Below are 23,778 nucleotides of genomic sequence, written 5' to 3'. Positions count from 1 at the left end.
ATTATATGACAAACAAGAAATCTGAATATACATATATTATATATTAACATATTCTTATTAGTGCTTTATGGAGTGAGCCCATGTCAATATATATAATACTCCGTATATGTGCGTGCTTATATGCGCGCGCATATGTGTGTGTGTGTGTGTGTGTATATATATATATATATAATAAATATAAGGACACACGGACACATGCAGATTGGTTCTGATATTGTTGGTCATGCATGCATGATTCACGACCAAGCTCCGAGTTAGAAAGGGAAGAGAACTTGAATTTGACCCAAGAAATCTCAGCAATTTAACAATGCTTATGCGAACTCATACATTTTCAGCATAATTTAGTCCAAAGGCTTTCACATTATGACAATACGATTTTCCTTTGACCCATCAAAATCTCCACTAAATCCGAAAATTAAGGGAGTTTAAAAAAAATAAAAAATTGCTCTTTAATTTCTTCTTTTTACCTAGGCAAGAAACACATACACCAGTCTTTGGTCATTATTCAGAATAATCAGTTGTATCCAAATGATTCGGATAAATTTTCAGAAAAAAAAATTCATCAAAAATTAACTTCAAGAGCAATATGGTATTTTACATCGAAGTTCACCTTCCATTGCACAATTAAACTCTGCAAAATTGACTGGTACACCATCCGGACCAGGGAGGAGACAACAATGCATTTCATCAATTTTTTCTTTCTAGGATTCGTTTTAAGTTTTTTGTTGCATGTCGCGTTTAACATATAGGTTACAACCACAAATAATGATTCGTGCATACCGCCATTGAGGGTAAATCTACCATTATTTTCTGAAAATCAAAGAGACACGTTCGCAAATGACCGACTAATTCTATATAGAACATGTACATACACAAAAAAGTTAGATTCAGTGTTTAACAAACTCTAGCCTCAGATATGTCTGAAAGAGGAGTATTTTTTTGACAAGCAAAAACATACAAGTGAATTAGTCTAATATGGACATACCAAAGCACAGAAGTACAACTGCAAAATGATCCTCTTTCTTTATCAACAATACAGTCCCCAGAATTCGTTAATGCAAGAGTATCAACCTCCCGTAGCTCCTGCACAAATTAAAACAGAATCAAAGAATGCCCTGCGTACCAAAAAGAACTGAAAGGAAAAAAATCCGTGGCACCACGATACTATTTTATTCTACGACTTTCAAAAAGAATTTGGAATTTAAGGGACTTCAAGTTTCAATGACAGGATTAAATGGATTGACGCAAGCCCTCACATTACTAAAACGAATTGACCTAGAGGTTGTTGCTTCATCCAACAGCATTTCTACCCACTTTCTCCAGCATTCAAAAATACAGACCTCGTGTCTCTCTTTTAAACATAAAACCCATGCATTTTTTCTCCGTCTATTCCATCTGTGCATTTGATGAACAAACAAGAAGTAGATTTGAGGGGGAACAGTTGGGAATGGAAAATCTCAGGCTGCAAGATGATGTTTTGACTGTCATGCTGTCTTTTTTATATACGAAAGCAATCTTTTTAGAACATTTGTCACTAAAAATAAAATTCAGCGCGTTTTCTAAGTGAACCTGAACCAGTTCAGTAAGGCTGTTCCAAAACTACGATTTAGGATTTCCCAAGTACAGTTTTCTCTAACATAAGTTTACAAATGGTAAGAATCCAAAACACGGTGTGAATCATAGAATTATATCATCCCAGTAACTTGGAATAGGTAGGCAATGTGAATTTTTTTTTAAAGTGTAGCATAAAATGAACTGCTTTTCTCTACTCTTGCAACAATAGCTAAGCTGAGGTCTCTATATTTAGATTGATTATTTTCTGCACCTTCTCATGTTTTGCATACCGAATTTGTTCAAGCACACGGGATGAGCCCGGAAACTATAGTAAAAAACTGAATATTTTCAAACTATGCAGCTTAAAGTGCAAAAGAAATGTTTGTTGCCCAGTTCTGGTCCCACCAGATGCTAGGAGGGATAATTGAGTTAAGACCCAACCTTTGGTATTATTGATTCAAAGTGGCTGATCCCAGACCTGAACTCACCCTCCAAAGCTTAAAAGTCTCGAGTTTTTACCATTAAATCAATCAATGACACCTGCATCTTAGATTGCATTCAACAATTCAGGTTCTTAAATGCAAAGTAACGAATCAATAATGTGTTACTTACCATCTTTGCTTGAATTCTGTTGCATGTCAATCACTTCTTGCCACAGCTGATTCACGTCAGAAGATTGAAATTCCTGCGAAGTGTTGCCTTTTGATGACGAGGGATACGACTGGGGAACAGAAAATGTATTTATGCTTCTAGTCACCTGCTTCTTAGCTGAAGAGGATTCAGCTGTAGAGCACAAGTCATCATCTGTTCTCAAGGTCTCAGCTTCATTTTTGCAACTTTGCAAGTTATCTTGTGGTGGCCTTTCATCCACAATGCATTTGGGTCTCTTTCTACTGAGCAGACCATTCTTGGAATTTTGCATTGAGGGCACCCTTTGATCACGAGATGAACTAGTGGGGCAAGGAGTCTTTTCCTTTAAAATAACCTTTGGAATGGGCAAATTTTCAATTCTTTCAGAATTATCGACAACTTCTTCACCTGTTTCATTTAAGTTATCAGCCTTTGCAGCCACTTCCTTTTCCCGCATAATGAATATAGCTTCTGTTAAATGATCTCTTGCCAAATCTATATCAATTATAGGCTTTGGATAGTTTAATCCCAACTCTACCCCTGCAGCCTTGAGCACAGTGAAGGGTGCATCCCAAGGATGATGGATCCATTCAGTAGGCATTCTTGCCAGCTCAGGCAGCCAAACCCTCACATATTCGCCCTCTGGATCAAATTTGAATCCTTGAACCTGACTCCAAATTAAGTGGGATGAAGAATATTAAAATACAATTGCAGGTGTCCATATCAGTCAATTACTTCTAAATATATTACTCATTCTCTAGCAAATAGAAACATTAATTTGGTCCTCTTGCAGACATCAACAGAATCCATCTTCCTAACATAGTGTTTACTATGAGTGTACTTCATGACATGCACCACAAGTCTTCAACCATTTCCAACAGTAAAGTCATTCATGAATGTTAAATTACTTTGTATTCCTCTTACATTCTTAATGGCTCTTGTAACTAAAAAGAGGGTATGAAAATCCCACAGAAAGTGAAGCAGTCCATCATATTACTTGAACATACATGTTTGATTTGCATAGGAGACTAATTCCACAATAACCAAGATAATACAGATAGCAGATCACCCAATATCAAGTACAAGTGAATTTAAATGCTATTAGACACCCAACGGACATATATACCAGACACAAGTAATAGATGATGAACAGACAAAATTTACCATAGGTTCACCTAACACCTTATTATGCAATGATTATGATCTAATGCTGGATTTATGTGTTTAATTGTTATAGGTAACAATATAAAACGATTCCATTTCCATGTGGCATCAAATACCAGTGAACTTTTGTCTTCATTTTTTTACTCTTGAAAACAAGAAAGATGAAATGACATGAAAAACTTGTCCAACGGATAGTTTTAAAAAATTGTGTGAAAAATAAATTCTTGAAGACGGACTTAGTGACCTGAAAATGACAGCACCTTAAAAAAAATTCAGCATTTTCATTTTCAGAATTTTTGAAATGATAGCCAAATAAGAAGGATTTTTTTTAAAAAAAAAACAAACAAACAAATGGGCCCAAAAGATGTCCATATAAGGAAAGATATGTCACTTCTACATAACACTGATTTTTTTTAAAAATGTTTTTGAGGGGTTCTATTTTAAAATACAGTGTACCACATCAATTTATTATGACATGGAACTTGAAAATGCATTTAGTATAATTAAAATTCCTTTAGTACTTACCAAAAGAAATGCCCTTGGCAAGATTAAAATACTGATACTGGGCTATTGGCCAAGGTGGCACGAGCTCTCCTCACCAAAGGAGAGTTGAGTGGTTCAAGCCCCATATTGGCCTGTGTGGTGTGTGTGTACATGTGTTGCTTACCCACCCAAAAGAAAATTATTAAAATGCTGACATAGCTGCAGAAAATTAATTCACTGACGTACCTCTGGGCTATCTATCCGCTCAAGCTCATGACCATCCGGTAAGCTCCCTGAGATATATTGCCAACCAAGAATATCACTTTCCAAATCAGCATCCAAAAGTGTGTCCCAGAAGTATTTCATCCCCCATTGCCACGGAAGAAGTAAAAACTTTACAAAGAAACTCGAAACAATCACTCTTATTCTGTTGTGAATCCAACCAGTTGCCCAAAGCTCTCTCATTCCCGCATCAACCAATGGGTAACCAGTTCGACCCTGTCTCCAAGCCTTAAAACGGGCCTGATCAGCATGCCAAGGGAAGTGTTTCAGGTTGCTCAGCAATGATCTTTCATGAGTAAATGGAAAGTTGAAACAAATATAGCGGGAATATTCTCTAAGCCCAATGGCCCTAAGATAAAAAGTCACACTCTCTTTCCCCGCCGAATTTCCTTCTTTTGCCCAAAGTATCTGCTTCATTCGTACACACTGGAAAACTTTCCTCACACTTAATTCCCCAAAATGAAGATATGGAGACAAGAGCGATGTGGAGTTCCCTTCAACCTTTAGCCTATCCTTTGAGTAGTCAACCAGATGATGTTCGAGAAATTCAGTTAGAGCCTTATCAGCATTGCTCCAACCTGGACACCATCCTCTTCCTAATAAAGCATTACTAGATTTTTCTGATTCATTTTCAAGACCTAATTCCTCTATTGAATTCTTCTTCGCTAATCCTGCCATTAACACAAAGGAAATAATTATTAAATATTTCAAATTCATTTCTTTTTCTATCTGTACTTTTTGTTTTGAGCAAAACTGTAAATATATTGATTTACCGAAGTATACATACGTATATATATATATATATACACACACACACTGCTACAACCAAGATATTGTCCAACAAGGAGCACGTCTACATCTTTAATTTTTGCTGCTGGAAGTAGTTAAATATTCTAATGTTGATGTGCAAGTCAACTATGGCAACAGTGACTGCTTGTTTGCATCAACAGTGAATAACTATATTATAGTGTACATGCATACTCATAGATGTACCTGAAGCTGGCACCAACCTCCATGGAGGAAGATGGGTCGTAGGTTCATTTTGCATGTTCAAGCATTTGTCCCAGTATGTATCAAAGGTTGTTAAAGCATGCCCATTCTCATCATATACTTCCCATGGCTCATACAACAAATCTCCATTATAACTTTGCACTGCAATGCCAAGTTCTGCCAGCTTTTCTTTGATGTTGTGATCGCGAACAAGCGAAACAGGATCTGGAAAGGAAAGACTGCTCTTAACAATATAGTACAAACCTTTAAAAAAGAAATAAGTAGTAAAAGTACCCTACTATATTAACCGTGTAAAAGATGGGATGCCTTGTTTAGGCCCAATGTTGAGTTGATTCTCAAATAACTAAAATAGGCTCTATAATTTAAGAATTATCTTTGCTGTGATACGAAATATTTTACATTAACTTTCAACTATTAAGAAAAAAGTAATGTATATATTAGCAAGTGATCAACACAAAACTATAAATTTATATACAGGATCAAGCCCGCACAAATTAAAGGATATGTAATAGAAAATTGCTTTGATCTCGACAAGTCATATTCATTTTCTCTCCCTTTTGGTTCATCTTATTTAGACACAATCCAATGTCAATACATCTTCAAGCTGACTCTGCATCAGGCTGTCTGGTTATGTCAACTTTGCAAATAAATGAGAGAATAACCCTTTATGACCACTGTCCCCTGTAAAAGTACACCAGTAGTACTGCTTAAGAAAAAGCTATCGAGCAAATTGAGGGCTTCTTAGTATAATGATACCCATACTCTTCTCTTCCTTTATCTTTTCTTTTCTTGGTGTAACCGTGTAATCCATAACCTATAATCTTTCAACCCCACACATAGAGCCAACCAAATAAAAATTTTTGGCAGTTAAAACCTATTTCAACATTTCATCCCCATGGACAACCAAGCAATGCAAATGTTCCTTGGCAGTTAAAAGTCAATACTTAACCCTTCAAGAACTTCCTATATAGAAGCTCTAGATGTTCAGGAATCAATAGAAAGAAATTAATTCAACGGTTAGGAAACCATCAATCTAGTGAAACACCAGCCAATCAATAAGATAGAAATTGGTATGCTCAGAGAACCTGTATAGCACAAAACAGTGTGGGACTTAATGGCAAATTACAGCACAGATGAATAAGGGAAATTAAGCAACAGAACAAGAAGGCAATTGAAATAATGCTAAGAAGAACTAAAAAATGCTTAAACAAAAAATGGCAGTATGTTATATGATTATGTATATTAGTAACAATATGCAAAGAAGAACTTAAAAACTTCACAATTCGTTTAAGTTTGCGAGGCAATTCTATTACTGAAATAATGCTACATTGTGTAGAATGGTAAGTGAAAACCAGATAAATTTCACTCGGAAGAAATGTGCAATTTAGACATGGAAAAATACCTGTATAATTGGATTTGGGCTACTATTGCCCATCACTCTTGGAGGGGGAAGCTGAGAAACAGAAGTAGAAAATTCCCACATAGGACCCTGTTGCCTAAACTTGCATGGATTGTCACATAACAACTACAATTACTAGGTCCATATATTATACGAGATCTATTTTGAGATTATTACATGTCAAAAACTGCTACTTCCTCAAAGTTCATTGAGAACAAAAGGCTCTCTTTATCGAGACTCAAGTGGACTTTCTTTGATAAATAGAGAGCATTGATATCATTGGTATCACAACCAACTCCGTTAACTCCAGAAATGATAGCAATAGACTGTAAATTTTCATTCGCAATGAACTATAAGAAGTTCTGTGATTAACTATTTGACTGATAGCATTACACTGAAATGGATCTAAACAATATATATGTAAGAGATTGCTAAATGAAATATCACATCAGCAATAAAATCAAATAATATTTCATAAAACTAACATTGGAAACGAAAGAATGTGATAAGGAAACAGGTTGCATTGAAGAAAGAAATCAGACCATACCATAAAGATGGTTATATACTACTTTTGTTGCCCCTGTGGTATCGATGAACTCCAGAAGAGCAGCAAGGGTGTTCTGGGCATTGATTAGCACAAGTTCAGCCCCAAGGGATCTCAGGGACTGATCCAAGTGAGTTAAAGACTGCTTCAACCACCACCTTGAAACCCGACCCGGATAGAATTGTCCTTCTTCTTTAGGGCACCATATAAAGAGAGGGAGGACACACCCTTCCCTAGCAGCTGCAGCTAGGGCAGGATTATCCTCAATCCTCAGATCCCTCCTAAACCAAACAATAGTCTTGGAGTTGCTATCCATAGTTCACAGATTGGATCCTTCAGTCAGTCAAAGGTTCCTATCATAACACCACAGCAAAGCTTCAATCTTTCAGGTCAACTAATTTTTTTTTCTTTTCTCACGATGCACTCAAAAACTTTACATAAATACATATTTTCTATCAATCCACAGCTAAGAACATCAAAATTGCCCAATTTAAGCAACCCATTAAACAACAGAGAATCTGAAACCAGAGCCAATGTTTTAATCAACAAAAAGGCTCAAATTACCCTAGAATATACCAAAACCATAACTGGAACTCCCCAATTAAGCATATGAGATTTTGCTGGGATTATCTACGATATAGCAGTAAAATTTTAATGAAACCAGTGAAGACCCAATTCCGCCAATTTCTTAAAAGGTGCTTTAATAACCTGTATAAACTTCAAACCCTAAACAAACCAACTCAAATCTAATCCCCCGACTTAAAACCTTCCCTCCATGTCTTCAGAATCCAAAACCCAACAATTAAATCTCAGAAGTACATTAAAAATAAAAAATAAAAAATAAAAAAACTCCTAAACCACCATTCAAATTGCAAAATTCACCTGAGATCATCACAGACCTTGACCAAAACCCTAGAGACAAATCAAAAGATCAACACATGTGATGCGAGAAGGAGCAACCCATTTGGAAAGACGAGCTTAAAAAATAATCTAAGAAACCGTTGAGAGTTCTAGACTTTATTGCTCTACTAACAGTTCGTAAACAACAGATCAGATTTCATGTGACCAAGTGGTATGAAGGGCACCCTACTATATATGATTCCTTATAAAAGATTAAATAATGTTATCCAGCAGGGCCACAAATAATTACTTTTAAATAATGAATTCCTTTAATTATGTTTCTTTTCATATTATATAACATTTTAAGGCAGATCCTAGTTTGGTAATATTTTATTAGATGTCACATCTTCAATTATCAGTCCCACTAAAATAAGAGGTTACTGCATTCAATTTACTATATTTCACTGTGCACCCCTATGTTAATTGTCAATTTTGCATATAGTATTTAAGATTTAAAATTTCAAAAATAATGCTCGGAGTATTTCCTCTTTTAATAATGTCCTTTTATATAAGAAGAAGAGAAAAAAAAGAAAAAGAGAGAGACATTTTACTCATTTTATATTTAATTATTATTTTGCTCTCTTTTTTTTTTTTCCAATTATAGAGGGACACTTCAATCTTTTATAAGTGTGATGAGTGTATAAAGATAAAAGCATTATTTAAGAGTTTTGATATTTTATAATTTAAATTAATAAAATATTAAAGGGCAATTTTGACTCTTTATAATTTTTAAGGGCTGTTTGGATCCAATTTTTGATAAGAATGTGTCATTATTCAAAAATAAATCAACTTGTATCTGGTTGTCTTTATGCCAAACCTCCAGGGGTATCATTATACTTTACTCTAATTAAAGTGAGATAAAATTTTAAATGATTGTGACTTTACTAGTTACTTAATACTTAAAATACAAAACAAGTAATAAAAAAAAAAATTGAAAAAAAAAAAAAAAGTTCTTCTTCTCTGATTATCACTTGTAACCCTTAAAATTTTCACTATTTAATTGTCAAATTTACTGAATATAATGTGTTTATACTCTGGTCACACAATCTTCTCAATGGGTGTTACTCTCTCATTCTCACGCGCCGCGCGTGTTTTGACTTAAATTCTCGCTATTTTTGACTTAATTCTATTACTCTCACGCTCCCGTTTTATGTGACTTAATTTATACTATCAAGAGTGTTTAAATTTTGTTTTGTTTTGTTTTTTTTTTTTTTATAATATCAAGAGTGTTAATAACGTAATTTAAATATTACTTAAAACAATAATTAGTAATTAAAATGCGTAAATTTTGAAGTGAATGGCAAGCAGGGAACTATTCAATAATGCATTTTTTTTTTTTTTTTTTGTATTATATACTTTGATTTATTATTTTTTTTTTGTATAACCTATAAAATATCATATCAAAATTACACCCACAAATTACACGCTATGGTTCAATTTTTTTGATGGCTACCCTCACTCACACAATTTTCCTAATACATCTTAAATGAATGTGACATAATTTATTATAAAATACTAAATGCTTAAAATTTATATATATAAACCATTCGCAATTTATAATTATAACTTAAAACTTCACCACTTAAAATTATCGAATATTCAAATTTTCCCCTTCACGTTGTAGCAAGATAGAAAAGGGTAGCTTACCCTTTAACCAAACCCAAAAAAAAAAAAAAAAAAAAAACAAAAAGAAAAAGATAGAAAAGGGTCCTCGGTTGTTGGGTCAGAAAAAAAGAATCTAGGATCCACTAACCGACCAAATCATTGCGCGACCAATTTCCAAAAATTCAGGTCACTTTTTTATTATTATTATTTTTTATTTATTTTTTATGGTAATGCAATTTACATGATTGGTTTTCATGATACATTTGGAATCCAGACAAGGCGTAGACATTGACTGCCTTTCCGGTTTTCATGGCTCATAATTTGTTCACGATACGGTACTTCGAAAAAAAAAAGGAAAAATGTGATAGGGAAAGCATTGGTATGGGGTATTGGTTTAATCCGACTCCTAACGGATTAATAGTAGCATTCATCTAGGGAATTAGAGTCATAAAAAAGAATAATTATCTTTATTCTTGCCAGCGTATCAAATCTAACCAGTTGAAGCTCAATTACAGAAGAAATATGATGATTAGAAATATATAATCCAAGATTTGTTTGCCCATTGAAGCCACAATCACACTGAAAGTCCTAATGAATAATGATGCATTTAAAATCAAAATGTTAGAAAAACCCTGGATTACAACAAATTTAGAACAAAGTTGGGTATTGGTACTATACTGGTAGGTGAGATATTTCATTATTAATTATAAAGATTAATATTAAAATCACAAGAAAAAAGAAGAAGATAAACACAAAGAAAGAGAGGTGTCACATAAAAAGACACCTCTTAAATATTGGAAAGAGATGAGACAAAAGATTTTTTATTTTTTTTGATTGAGAAGAGACGAAAAGATTGTTCCAAACAAAGTCAAGAGAGAAGTGTAATTTTTATTTTTAATAAAGCCCCTAATAAAAAAAAATTAAGAGAAAAAGCTTTTGAATGTCTTATTTTTCACCTTATCTACATGCATTTATGTGCAAGACAATCACTTGAGCTAGATGATGATAATGATGCGGTGGGAGACGGTTGTAGCTCCGTGTGAACCCCCGTTCAATCCAATTATGAAAAAGAACGGAACGGGATCGTCTTCAAGTATAGTCGCATGTTTTATTGCATTATTTTTGGACGGTTTAAATTATTGCACATAGTAGTATGTAAAACGATCTGGACCATTCAATGCAGTACGCCAAAAGGATACAAAATTTTTTGCAGTACGAGCATCTGTAATGTACTGCTATGTTCTTGGCTCGTCAAATAAGACCTCTCTACCTGCCTTCTCGAGTTTTTGCAGGATATTTCTTGCCACGGAAAAAGAAATTGATTTTTTTTAATCTTTGACAAGAAATTCAAAAGCTGTTTTGCTTCCCAAAGTGTTCCAGGTGTTATGTCTAATTTAATTCCTCGTCATTTAGGGGTGGTAAAATAGGTCACAACCAATCAATTTATCCATAATTGCTGACTTTTTAATAATTTTGGGTGAATCATATTCTTTAGGGTAAAGTGCATTAAACCCCCCTAAACTATACCTCAATGAGCAAAAAATCCCCCTGAATTTCAAAATAAACAAAAAACCACCTTGAACTATTCAGTCTGTTGTACTTTACCCAATCCGGCAACCGGCCGATAATTTTCCTTGCACGTGAGAGGCCAAATTTATGTAAATGACCATACTGCCCTTATCAATTTAAAATACTATACTGCCCATGAAACACCATTGGACCCAAACAAGCTCTAACAAATTCACTCATTGTCTTCTTCCTCCAGCACATATGATATATATATATATACATATATATACACAACACATATGATGCTCGTCTTTTGGCATTAGAACTGAAACGATCCAAGGTATAGTTTGAAGCTTTTGTACCTATATGTTAGCTTAGTATACAGTGAGTAAAAATAAAATCAAAATCAAAATAAAAAAATCAAAACCCATTTGGCATATACAAAACAAGAAATCAAAACCCATAGACATATTCTATCTGTACACCCCACTCCAGTTCAAGAGTATTTAGCAGACTCGATCCATTCTCCAACCTCCAACGAAACAGCACTCTTCTGCAACTTGACTCATTTTGATTTAGATATCCATCACAAAAATCAACTAGAAAGTGTTCTCACTTCGATTGGGACCGTCACACAGCTCTTTATCTAATTCGATATCAACATAAAAAATAAAATCAAAAAATCAAAACCCACTTGCCAGCCGCTCCTCTCCACCGACACATTTCTTCCTCACGGCCGAGCCTTCACCAGTCCGTCACCGCCGCTGCACCACCCACCGTCCATCACAACTGACATCATCCAAAGTCGAAACCGCCGACGCCGTCTTCATCCTCTCCACCGTCCGAAGCCTCCTTGCTCGCCGTGAGTTCGGCCGCCCTTCAATCCCGCCAAGCTCACCCACGGCCGAGTCAACCGAGCCCTCCACCGGCTGAGCCGCCGCAGTCTCTGCCGTTCAGTCCACCCACCTCGCCGTCACAGAGCCCTTCTCCACCTCGCCGTCACAGCCAACCCTTCTCTATCAAGCCACCACAGCCAAGCTCGTCATCGCCTTGCCCGCCGTTCTGTCAATCGCCGGCTTCGAGGTCACCTTTTCAATTTGGGGGTTCATCGAGTTAGAGAGAGAAGGGAGTGAGAAGAGAGACCCAGTTGAAGATAACGAATAGAAAAGGGAAAATAATAATAAAGTCAGCAGCCAATAGTCTGCTGACACGTGTCCTCTAAGCATTTTATTTTCATCAATGTGATGCGGCACCGTTTTTTTGAAGGGGTAAATTAGACTTTTCCAAATTCCGGTAGTTAGAAGTGACCTGAAAAATATTCTCTGTCCTAAGACTAAAACAAGACCATAGTTGAAGGGGGTTATTTGTAGTTGAGGGGGTTAGTTGCACTTGGGGTATAGTTGAGAGGGATTTATTGCACTTTACCATATTCTTTATTATATTCAACTCATTTCTATCTAAAATTCTCACTCACGAATCACGATCCTCTCTCTAAATTTGTTTCTCATCAATCCCCTCTTTAGAAATTTATTCTCTTTCCTTCACTTCTCTCTCTATAACAAGTCGATAAATATTGCTGAGTTTGAGATTATTTTTTTATTTGTTATTAAATAAAATTTTAAAACTTTTCCAAAAAAAAAAAATTAATTTTTTTTTGAAAATAAAAAAAATAATTAAAAATTAAAATAAAATAATTAATAGACTCGCGGGTCATAACGGGTTAACCTGGCCTATATATTTTTGACCCGCTCATTTTTAACCCGTTCTGAACGGATTGAATATAGATCTTGGCCCATGTTTAACCCGCCCATTTTTAACCCAACCCAAACTCGGCTCAACCAACCCATTTGCCACCCCTAGGTTAATTACAAGGTTACTCATGCTACAATTTTTTTAAGCAACTTTTTAATTCGCAACTAAGGAAGTAAAGATGTTTTTACGAGAGCTACGTAGTATATATGTGTTGAATATCGATACTTTTTGAATTCTTGTGTGTACGTGTTCTATATTTCTTAAAAAGTATCTGTAATTTTAAAATATATATTTTTAAATTTACAACACGTATTCAATATCTTTCAAATATTCTGACTACGAATCTAATAATTCTTAAATACTTCGTAACACGTTTTATCAAGTTTTGAATATTAATATATATATATATATATTATTAATAATATAGTATAATTGTAAAAAAAAAAAAACAAATTTATTAAGTAATAATTATGAATATTTATTTTATATTTTGTGAAACAAACTTTTATATTATATTAATAATCGCATTTAAATTCACAATATATTTTATTTTCCCCGTATTCATATCTTATTTTTTAAAAATTTATCACTGGATTTGATCCGAGAGAAGAATTGGGACACGGACCAGAATAATAAATGGGGTTGCCTTATATGGGCAAACACTTAAACTGAAGGATCGTGATCATCCCAGCATCTGCACGTGAGTACGACCAAACCCTAATTTGTTTTTCCTGACTTGAGTTGTAGCTATACTTTCTTTGTCTTGTTCTGGTGAAACAGTTGCAGCAAGAAAACACGTGATATCGATGAGGAATAATTGAAGATAATCGGTGCTCTTAGATTATGTTTTCTTTCTAATTAGGTTCTATTTGATTTTTCGATTCAATAGATTTGAAAAGTATAATGAATAGTGAATCTCACAAATTTTCACTCATAAGCAAATTTAGAAATTTAAAGCTTTTGTTTTTCTTAAATTATCCTTCATTGATTAAAGTACACTTTTACCCTCCCAAAAAACCCTCTCCGCAGACCGTATCCGGCGACACCAACGCCACCGATTCCCACCGAGGACAACACAACCGTGGCGGGTGGTGTTGGTTTTGGTGGTTGTGATGTGGGGTGGTAGTGAGAGAAACTGTTGGTTTTGGTGAGATTGAGGGTGGCCAATCAATTTAATTAAGGGAGATGTGTCATTTTAAGTAAAGTCAAGGGTATAATAGTAAAATCACTTATTATGTACTCTAATAAAAGGGTTCAAACTTGAGGGGTGTAAAGTATTTAACCCAAAAAGAAAAAAAAAAAAAAAAATGACATAAAAATTTTAACATTTAAATGATTTTCTCATGTTTTATAATTCCTCTCTCCCTTGATAACACTGGAGGGAATTGAAAATAATAATAATAATATTGTAAAACTAACTAACATGATTTCTTTTCCTTTAAACTTCCAACCATACAAGTGAAAAACTTCTAGTTTACTAGATTTGTGCATCAAAAGGAGTCTTAAGAAATTTTAAAAGATATTAAATAGAATCAATAAGAAAAATTTTAGAGGCCAAGACGTGAACGAAATTTAAAAACTGACCACTTAATGATTCAAGATGCGAACAATGTTAGTTTCTTTTTTATATTGGAACTATTGTTTGAAGATTAAGATTAAGATTAAAATTTGCTTTTTATTTTTTTAATTTTTAATTTTATTTATTTATTTATTTTTCTTCAACCAAGGATCTCAAACCAATTTACCATACTTAATTTTTTTTTTTCCCAATCAAACTGAAATCAATTAATTCTTTGGGAGGAAAACGTCATTCAAATGACTAATTTATGGAAGGAAGTGAAAATTTTGAAGGGGCAAAGAAAGAATGGAAGTGTACAAAATAAATAAAATTTTGACCTAGAACCTGTTCTGAGAGATGCGTGTGTAAGAAATGTTGTTTTTGTTGAAAACAGAGAGAGATAACAGTTAATCAGTTTTGTTGTGAAGGGTTGGAGGAGAGAAACGGTCAGAGCAGTCAGTTTTAAGTTGGGGGAGGAAACTACTCAGTTGTACCCAAAATAAATATCTATTTTTAAAATTCTATCTTTTTAAGATTATCTCCAAAGTAATGGTTTACCTTTTATAAATTCAAAACGTACAGATCGATGGCGGTTCAATTGACTTTCTGTTCTTCCATTAAGAAATTATTAAATTGTCCTCTATTAATACCATTGACAATCAATTCAATTCAAATTCTCTAATTAAAAAAATAACCCACAAGAGTGTATTAATATATTATAAAGAAATTTCATAAATATCTAATAATTTCACCCAAAGTAATGCATTGTAATTTCAAACCCAACCATCAAACACTGCATTCCACAACACAAAGTAAATAAATAAAAGAAGCTTAATAGGCATCACCAAGTCGAAAATGTTGGGAGTGAAAAAAATAATAACCGAAGCATCTACCATTATTTGCCCCAGGTAACTTGAGCTCAAAATCACCTCTGATAGCCCGAGCTTTTATCACTACACCGAGTAACCTGAATCAATAAAATTATTCACATAAAACACTTTTATATAATATATTTTAGGATTCAAATCACTAATATCCATAACCACGCCCATGCTTCATCTGGGAGGCATCATGACAATAAGGAGGCTCTGAGTTAATGTGAGAGCTCTAATCAGCCTTCCCAGATGCCCAATTATTTAATAGTTAAGTCATTTCATGTTAAAATTACACTGCACATAAACAGTAATTAACTGAAGCATTATGGATTTCTTTATATCGCAGAGAAACCCTAACAGTTGGAGATACAAACCCTTTCTGACTACAGAAAGGGTTCAGTTCAGTTAGCACGCTCTCGGAGCACTTCAAGATCCATCTCAGTTGGGTCAGTGGCCTGAATCTCATAGTGGATGCCCTCCAGCTCCCTTCTGAACCTGTCCTTGGATGTGGCATACAGCATCTTTGCACGGATACGGGACACAGAAGGAGACCTGATACATATTTAAAAGAAAGGAGGGGAAATCACTTTCACACTGACATAATGGATAAATCATATTTAAGATGGTGGTGTAAGACCATACCAAAGATAAAGAATGTCTATCTACTAGTTTTTTTTTTATAAATCTTCCCTTTCAATCTTTAATGGAACATACCAATCGAACATAAACCTCGGCGACTACATACGTGACAAAAAGTCTCACCTCGTGTGGGCCAAAGTGGTCACCCTGAGGAACACTAACAATACATTGTGGCTGCAATTTAATTCCTCATATCATTAAAGTAGCCTAAGTCAAAGGCTTCAATAGTTGTTTAGAAACCATATAATCAAAATATCATGCACACAATGAGATTACCACAAGATAATTCAGAGTAGATACTTAACAACGGTAAGTGCCGGGGATTTTCATATTTGGAAGTGTTGCATGGGGCAAAAGGTGAACTTCACTATACATAAATTTTAGGTAAGCCACTGGTTTCTAATGCAGAGCAAAGCTATGGATCCTCTACCATACATACATGAATTTGCCAGCCCTTTTTTGTGAACAAGTGTAAAATGCAGATGCATTATAAGGGTTCTAATTCTAAATCTAGAATTTCATAAGAAAATATACTCGGGAAAAAGTAAAAAGAAGGTGACCAATCTATATGCTCAATTTCATGCCAAGTTGCCAACTGTAAAGATCAACCACAGGATGCAATAACCACAAAGTTATAAGCTTAGGGTTTCAAAACGAATATGACAAAAAGAAAGCTAGATCCTTATGTGGAGATACTAGGGAGTAAGGATGTCATTAGCACCTGTAGGCAAACACTAGGTGGTAACATGAGCAAGACTTGATTGATATGCTTCACCATGATTAGGCACATTCAGTTACAGCTCAAAGAGAAGCAGCAAGTTGGCAAAAGCTGAATACTATGAAAAAGGAAAAACAAATAGAACAGCAATAGATCAAGCGCAGCAAATTTTATATTTTAATTTCTAACCAAAGGCTTGGTTTCTGACAATCTAGGAAGTTATAGTGATTTCAGTTTCTATGGCCCAAGTAATTGGATAATCGCTCATAACTATCATGGCATTTATGAACCTATTCCTGCCAGGCTGCCCAAAGTAAAACTTCCAATAGATGCCATTAATGAAGGTCATAATCCAATCTGAACACCGCTGTTGTACTCTTATATACTTACTCATCGATGATGTTTGGAGAAAAGCAGGAAGTAGGGAGAAGAATCATTGACACCATAAAGGTACATCCAAAAAATATATATTTAGAGAAGTAAATAATTAAGAACTAGAATGTGACAGTACATACCCTATCAAAAGTGAAACTGCTAAAATGCCAATAATAAAGATCACGGACCATAAGAAGACATACTAAAAGAAATGATAAAGGCTAGTTTTTAATGTCAACATACTATAAGTAGACAAGTTTAGCATGTCTGAAGAATGACACCATAGAAGTATACCCAGACTATACATTTGGTGAAGATATTAACAGAGATAACAGGGCTAACCAATTACAAAGACTCCCCCACCAAAACACACACACACACACATTTCATGCAAGGCAACCACATTAGGTTGTGACTGCTGTTTAACTTTCAAGAGAGGAAATAATTTGTTATGAAAACGGTGAGCATGAATGGGAACATCATGCATGTAATAGGTTTATCTGCTTCTAGAATGTCATCTGAAACAATTTATTTGCATTGATTGGCTAACATAAACAACTCACCATGCAATGAAAAAGATCTTGCTCTTTTGGCAGTTCTCAGAAGTCACAAAATCAAAGTCATAAACTGCATATCGGCAGTCATTCTCAGGCAGAGATGCAGTGAAGTCGTCATAGCTCTCAGCTGGACCTCCAGTCTTTTCAACTACGACCTCTTTTTTCTTCTCATCAATCTTAAAGATCACATAGCGATGGACCTTTTTCCTCTGCAGTTCCACATATGTGCTTTTGCTGTGATCGGCAACACCCATGCCAGAGGAAGCATTTGTCTGAAATGAAAACCAAACATGCAAATATTTGATCCAATCAAGATTGGTATGGATGTATACACATACGCACACATATATTGACATCAATATAATCTATACCATCAATAGCTTCTTTGTGTTCTGAAATAAAGGTCGAACATGCAAACGTTCGAGAGGCTATAAGCGTTCTCCAATTAAAAACATTCATTGTACAAGATTATAAAAAATTGTCATGCATATTACGGTCCATCCACAAAATGTGAGATGAAGTAAAGAAAAATGATTTTACAGGCTTCCTTTTCTTACCATCTCTTTGATTTCCTTTCATCAATTTTAACAGAACCAAATAGAGAAAAGGAAAGACTTAAAGTTGTACAAATTGATAGGCTCCAAATGATCAGGTAACTAAAATTCTGTGGGCACCTTTCTACTGTTATAATCCAAAAAAAAAAAAAAAAAGTTACAGACTTGTTTATTTCAAAGGTGGTCGCATTCCTTGAGCCAACAAATAAATTACCTCCAAAAGATCTTCAAAACACCATTTCCCTAAACACAATCTAAAGGAACAGTAGTTGCCAATCCTACAATGTCAATAATAAAGTCCTAGATCAATGATGCAACTGATCCAGCCAACGAAACCCAAAAAAAACACAAATTTACCACTGTAATATACCAAATTGCAGATGAGCAAGACAATAAATTTTACAATTCACATCAAATTGAAAGCCTGCAAGCCAGACATCGCAATTAAATTTCAATTACATATTAACATGCAAAGATAAATTAAAGTTCTATAGCTAGTAAAGCCATATAAATTGAAATCAATAATAATACTAAAACTCGATATAGTTCATCTCGTACCAGTAATGAAGATCTAAACAAAATTCACTCTATTGACACAATGAAAAGATAACACACAGCACCCTAGATTTCCTCAAAAAAAAAAAATCAAATCGGACATGAATTACAATAAAATTCCAGAACTATATCTTACACACATCATATGGAAAACCTTGCAGAAACTAGAAAAACTCAAATCTAAAAAAAATTCAAACAGATCGAACAAGATGTATAGAAAACTCACCCCTCTGAAAGACATAGCTACTGTAACCAGAAGAAGATAGAGAGGGAGTTTTAGAGAGATGTGTAAATTGAGAGAGAGAGGACAAGAGACTTATGGAGAGCAGAGTTAGTAAAAAGTAGGAGATGAGAGAGATATATCAACAAAAATTCTCTGCTTTTTAGAGAGATAGAAAGAGAGAAGATTCGTGTTTTGAGGGAACAGAAAAGAGGCGCGTCGTGTCTACAGTCTATTGTTTTCTGAAAAGGACTGCCCTTAGCACCTCACTTATCCAGTTGGTGGTAAGTACGCGTAGGGTCAATCTTATACTAAAATGTTAATTAGACACTTAAAGTACTTTTATACTTATCAAAGAACAATTTTAGTTTTACTAATTTCCCTTCACATTTAGAATAGAGTTTATTGTCGTTACACACACTTATAGAGCAAATGATATTTTAAAAATTAATTAATATATTACCTTGGCCAATTCTTTAGGACTAAATGGCACTCATAAAGAATTGGCCAAGGTAAAATATTACTGGGTAAATGAAGATAAAAAATATATATATATGTTCTCACAATTGTCAAATATATAAAAATCTCATTTCTTTCTATAATTATAAAAAATAAAAAATTATTTTTAATTAAAATTTAATATAATTATAATTTTTAATAAAATATATAATTAAAAATTTTAAATTAAATATAGTTATTCATTATATATATAATATACATTTAAAATTTTAAACTTTAGAATTTTCAATATATATATATATATAATTCATTTCATAGCAATAAATGGGTGTTCAATCTTTACTTCAAAAAAAAAAAAAAAAAAACGCATCGCTACGCTCTACTCCTTAAATTTTCACAAATAAATAAATAAATAAATATATATATATATATATATATATATATATATATATATGTAATTCATTACATATTAACAAATGGTTGTTCAATCTTTTTTAAAAAAATAAATAAGTTAGTGTTCAATTTTTACTGAAAAAAAAAAAAACAAAGGGTTGTTCAATCATCTCCACCTAAAGAGTGTTTTCCGCACCTTAGGGGTGTTGTTCTTTTTTATCATTTCATTAAATGACTTTTTAAAAAAAATTTAATGTGTAAATTGTTTCCATAAGGGTAATTTTGACAAATATCTTAAATGTGACCATTATGATTTATTTGCATATTTTGATACTTTTATAGGTGTTTTTCGTACATGAAGGATATGATATACTATAAGCATATTATAAGGGTGTTTTATGCATTTTACCAAAAAATGTTAGTAATGTAATTATATAAAGTGTTAAAAAAAAATTATGTACGTAAAAATTCATTCGGAACCTACAAAATATCACGTGTTTAGGTTTTTTTAAAATAAATTATTCATTACAAGTTACTATTTTTTCTTCTCTTATTGTCTTATATATTTTCATTTCAATAATATAAGACTAAAGAATTATGAAGTGTTGTAAATACTAGTAGGATTCTAGAGTATAGAAGAGCTTTATATAAATTGATAGATTGAATAAGATTTTCATTTTTAAAAGAAAAGACTCTATAAATATATTCATTTTAGTAGAGAGTTCTAGTAACCTGAGTTATATTCATTTTAGTAGAGAGTTAATCATGAGAAAGTAATGCCTATATAAATGTAAAAGTTATATTTGTGACAACAAGCTCCAATCTCCAAAACTTTAGGGTGAGAAGTTTTAAGTGGATTAATTGGAAGAGATCACATGAGTTAAAAATAAAGAATATGATTATTAAATTGTCCGTAAGTGACATCATATGATGCTAAAATTTAGAACCAAAGTACAAGTACACATTACAGTCAGTCAATGGACCATGGTTCAATTTTGTTTTGATCTATAAGTTATGTGAAAATCTGTTGACAAAAATATTTTGAAAATATTGCTAATCTTATGGGGAAATATATAATAAAGTTGAATTCTTTTTTATTTATTTTGATTTTCTCAACGGGAGGAAAACATGAACGCAGTTTAATAGATTTTTTAATTTTTGCATAATTTATTGAAATTAAATTTAGGTACCCATCTAAAAAAGAGATTAAATTTAGAGGAAAAATATGTTTATTATTGGCTGTAAATATTAAATTTTTTTGAAATAAATCTTTTAGTATGTTGCCGTATGAGTTATCCTTTTACTTGGTGTAATAATAATAGGAACGGGTTGGATCGGACTTTGGTTACGGTGGACTGACGACTTCAATTTTCAGCTGCTGTCGTTCAACACTTTCATGTGGTTGGGTCTGATCATGCAGTTATTTTGCTGGGTTTATTTGTTAATTGCAGTTCGAAGTGAAGAAACTTCATGTTTGATGCAAGACGGGTTCAAGATGAGGAGTGTGCTGCAGTTGCTGAACCGGCTTGGCAATTTGAAGGAAAAAAGAAGAGATGTATTGGCGCCAAAAGTCTCGGACGGGATGGTTGCTTCACGGGGATAGAAATTCCAATTTTTTTTCATGTTGTCACTGAAAATTAAGGAGGGGGGTAGAAATCTGATAAAAAGGACTGGACAACACCCAAGGAGTTTGGTTGGACGATGCTAAAGCAGTTAGAGGGGTGGCAAAAAATTATTTCCGTGATTTGCTTACTTCTTCGCGATGATGATCGAGGATTTCTGGAACTTGTGGGAACCAATGGTTATTGCTGGATGAATCAGAGTTTAATGCAGAAGGTTACGGAGGCGGAAGTTTATCAAGCTCTGATGGAAATGGCTCCACTCAAAGCACGAGACCTGGGCGACTCTTTCCCAACAATATTGGACTGTGGTGGTGGACTACTTGTTAAATGCTTTTACCCATTTTTTGGAACATGGTAAGCTTTTGAAAAGCTTGAATGCAACCAATGCTGTGTTGATTCCATATGTGAGAGTTCCTAATAACTCAATATAAGACCAATCTCGTCCTGAAATGTGGCTATGAGACTCTTACTAAAATATTAGCTAATCGGTTAAAATTATTGTTATCTCGTATTATTAGTGAAGAGCAAAGTGCTTTGTGTTGGGATCATATACCCTACAAGTCAATTATTTATTTTTTATTTGATATTTTATTAGTAAATATGATATTCATGCATTGGGCTTTACATATATTTGTATGAGATGCATTATAGTCTTCAAGTTGCATTATAGGTGACTTAAGTGTGTAAATGAGATTTACATACAGGAGATTTAGGTCACTAGTTTCTTGCACCTTGGCATTGTTTGCAGTCAGTGGTAAAAGTTGGGCACTTTTATTTGTAAGATTGTAACACATTTGACCTTTATAAGATAGGATGATTTGTCTCGACCATTGGGGTAGTTGACTCTAAGGCAGTGTGTTAGCGTGCCTGGAGTACGCTGAACTGGATTGATTACCATAAGATCACACTGTACTGTCATTATTTTAGTTTGTTTCTTATCTTCTAAATTCATAGGCTCTAAATCCTGAGGGATTTAGTCACTTTAACTTATCAATGTGTAAGATCCTTTTTAAGGTCAATACCATGGTATATATCTTAGGTGGCTAATGTTGGAGCTCTGGGAATACAAATGCTCAACATGGAATCCACACTTTTTATAAGAAAAATATCCCCATGATGCAATTTAAAAAGCTTGATCACTGGAACCTCGCCAGGGCATTTTAGTAAAATGTTTACTAAATTATTTTTCTATTATTTATTTAGAAAAATATTTATTTTGAAAATCCTTTTATAAAAGAATTTAATTCAGCGATCATAAGAATTAAATTAGTATATGTTTTCCTAGGGCTATTTATGGATATTCGGTAGTGGAGGGGTTTATATGTAATTAATTAGTAAATAGGGCCTTGTCGTAATTTTTAAATCCTAGAGTGTAATTACAATACTATCGTGGTGCTTATTGTAATTAATTAGATATGACAAAGTTATGAGATAACTCTATCTCTATCTAATTGGAGTTAGGATAAGAAGCCATCTTGATCATCATCCCTAGTCCCAGATATTATAACTATCTCTCTGGTCATATATTCCGTGATACGACGATACAAAATATAATTTTCGTACACTATCCAAAATATAATTTTCGTACACTATCCAAAATACAGAGTGTGAGAGAAAAGGTTAGGGTTCCACAGTCCTACATTGGGGTTATAGAGGTGAAGACTCATTGGTCTTCAAGGCCAAAGGAGAAAGTGTTCATCTATATTCTTCTAATTTATATGTATACTGAACTATTACAACACCAGAATTTTCTTAATTTACTTTTTCATTTTCTTTTACCGACTTCTTTAGTTCTATTTTCTTTTCCTTCAAATGAATCTAAGTCTATCTTTCCGAGGGTTGAAGCAAGAAAGACACTTCGAATATTTTTCTATTTATTTTTATTTGTTAGAAAAAGAGAGAATTTCTTAGTTTTTCCTTAATTTAAATACTCAATACAATATTTAATAAAATAAATAGGAGACTGGAAATGAAAGCAGAGTTTAAAGACAAAGAATAATGTTATTGAATTCAACGATTATTCAATCATCCAAAGATATGAGATCCCTTTACAGTATTTCTTGATTTGATGAAAAATCACGTAATTACGCTCCTAAATTTTTTTAAATGCTTCCATTGTGCCTTCACTTTGTACCAAGGCCATTATTAATCATTGATAGTATACTTATTGCACATGAGGTTGACCATTTTTTGAGAAGCAGGGCTAGAACGAAAAATATTCATGGCAGTGAAATTAGATGTGGCTAAGGCTTATGACAGGGTGGAATGGAGACAGGTGGACTCGGATGGTTATGGGGTCTGTTAGTAGTGTCTCTTATTCTTGTCTTGTTGAATGGTTGTGCAGGAGATATGTTTGTAATGATGGATAAGACAAGGTGATCCAGTATCATTTTATTCATAACTTTTATGTGCAGAGGGCA

The 23,778-nt window shown here is 33.6% G+C and overlaps 2 protein-coding genes across 4 annotated transcripts; both read right to left on the bottom strand.

The window, feature by feature from the left end:
• Positions 1–830: 830 nt before the first annotated feature.
• LOC132274996 (cryptochrome-1) lies at positions 831–8,160 on the bottom strand. Of its 3 annotated transcripts, none has more exons than XR_009470569.1 (6): positions 7,071–8,160; positions 5,107–5,328; positions 4,078–4,784; positions 2,167–2,851; positions 1,996–2,094; positions 831–1,083 (listed from the first exon to the last, which is right to left on the bottom strand). XR_009470569.1 is itself a non-coding variant. In XM_059776376.1 (6 exons), exons 2-6 carry the CDS (start codon positions 7,381–7,383, stop codon positions 1,067–1,069), a joined length of 1,944 nt encoding a protein of 647 aa, XP_059632359.1. In that variant the 5' UTR covers positions 7,384–7,420; positions 7,950–8,159; the 3' UTR covers positions 831–1,066. The 3 variants fall into 3 exon arrangements, 2 of the variants coding, with proteins under 2 accessions (XP_059632359.1, XP_059632360.1); XM_059776376.1 differs by lacking the exon at positions 1,996–2,094 and having other exon boundaries at positions 7,071–7,420; positions 7,950–8,159; XM_059776377.1 differs by lacking the exon at positions 1,996–2,094 and having other exon boundaries at positions 7,071–7,420; positions 7,967–8,159.
• A 7,212-nt stretch (positions 8,161–15,372) lies between these two features.
• Positions 15,373–19,065, bottom strand: LOC132274993 (actin-depolymerizing factor). Its single transcript, XM_059776374.1, has 3 exons — positions 18,891–19,065; positions 17,562–17,827; positions 15,373–15,818 (listed from the first exon to the last, which is right to left on the bottom strand). Exons 1-3 carry the CDS (start codon positions 18,903–18,905, stop codon positions 15,668–15,670), a joined length of 432 nt encoding a protein of 143 aa, XP_059632357.1. The 5' UTR covers positions 18,906–19,065; the 3' UTR covers positions 15,373–15,667.
• Positions 19,066–23,778: the final 4,713 nt, after the last annotated feature.

Source organism: Cornus florida, unplaced genomic scaffold (genome assembly GCF_030987335.1).
Source record: "Cornus florida cultivar Cherokee Brave unplaced genomic scaffold, ASM3098733v1 CherokeeBrave_3.0.0_Hap2_Chr09, whole genome shotgun sequence".
Taxonomy (NCBI): Eukaryota; Viridiplantae; Streptophyta; class Magnoliopsida; order Cornales; family Cornaceae; genus Cornus; species Cornus florida.
Note: the sequence above shows the minus strand (reverse complement) of the source record. Positions and strands in the feature narration are given on the sequence as shown.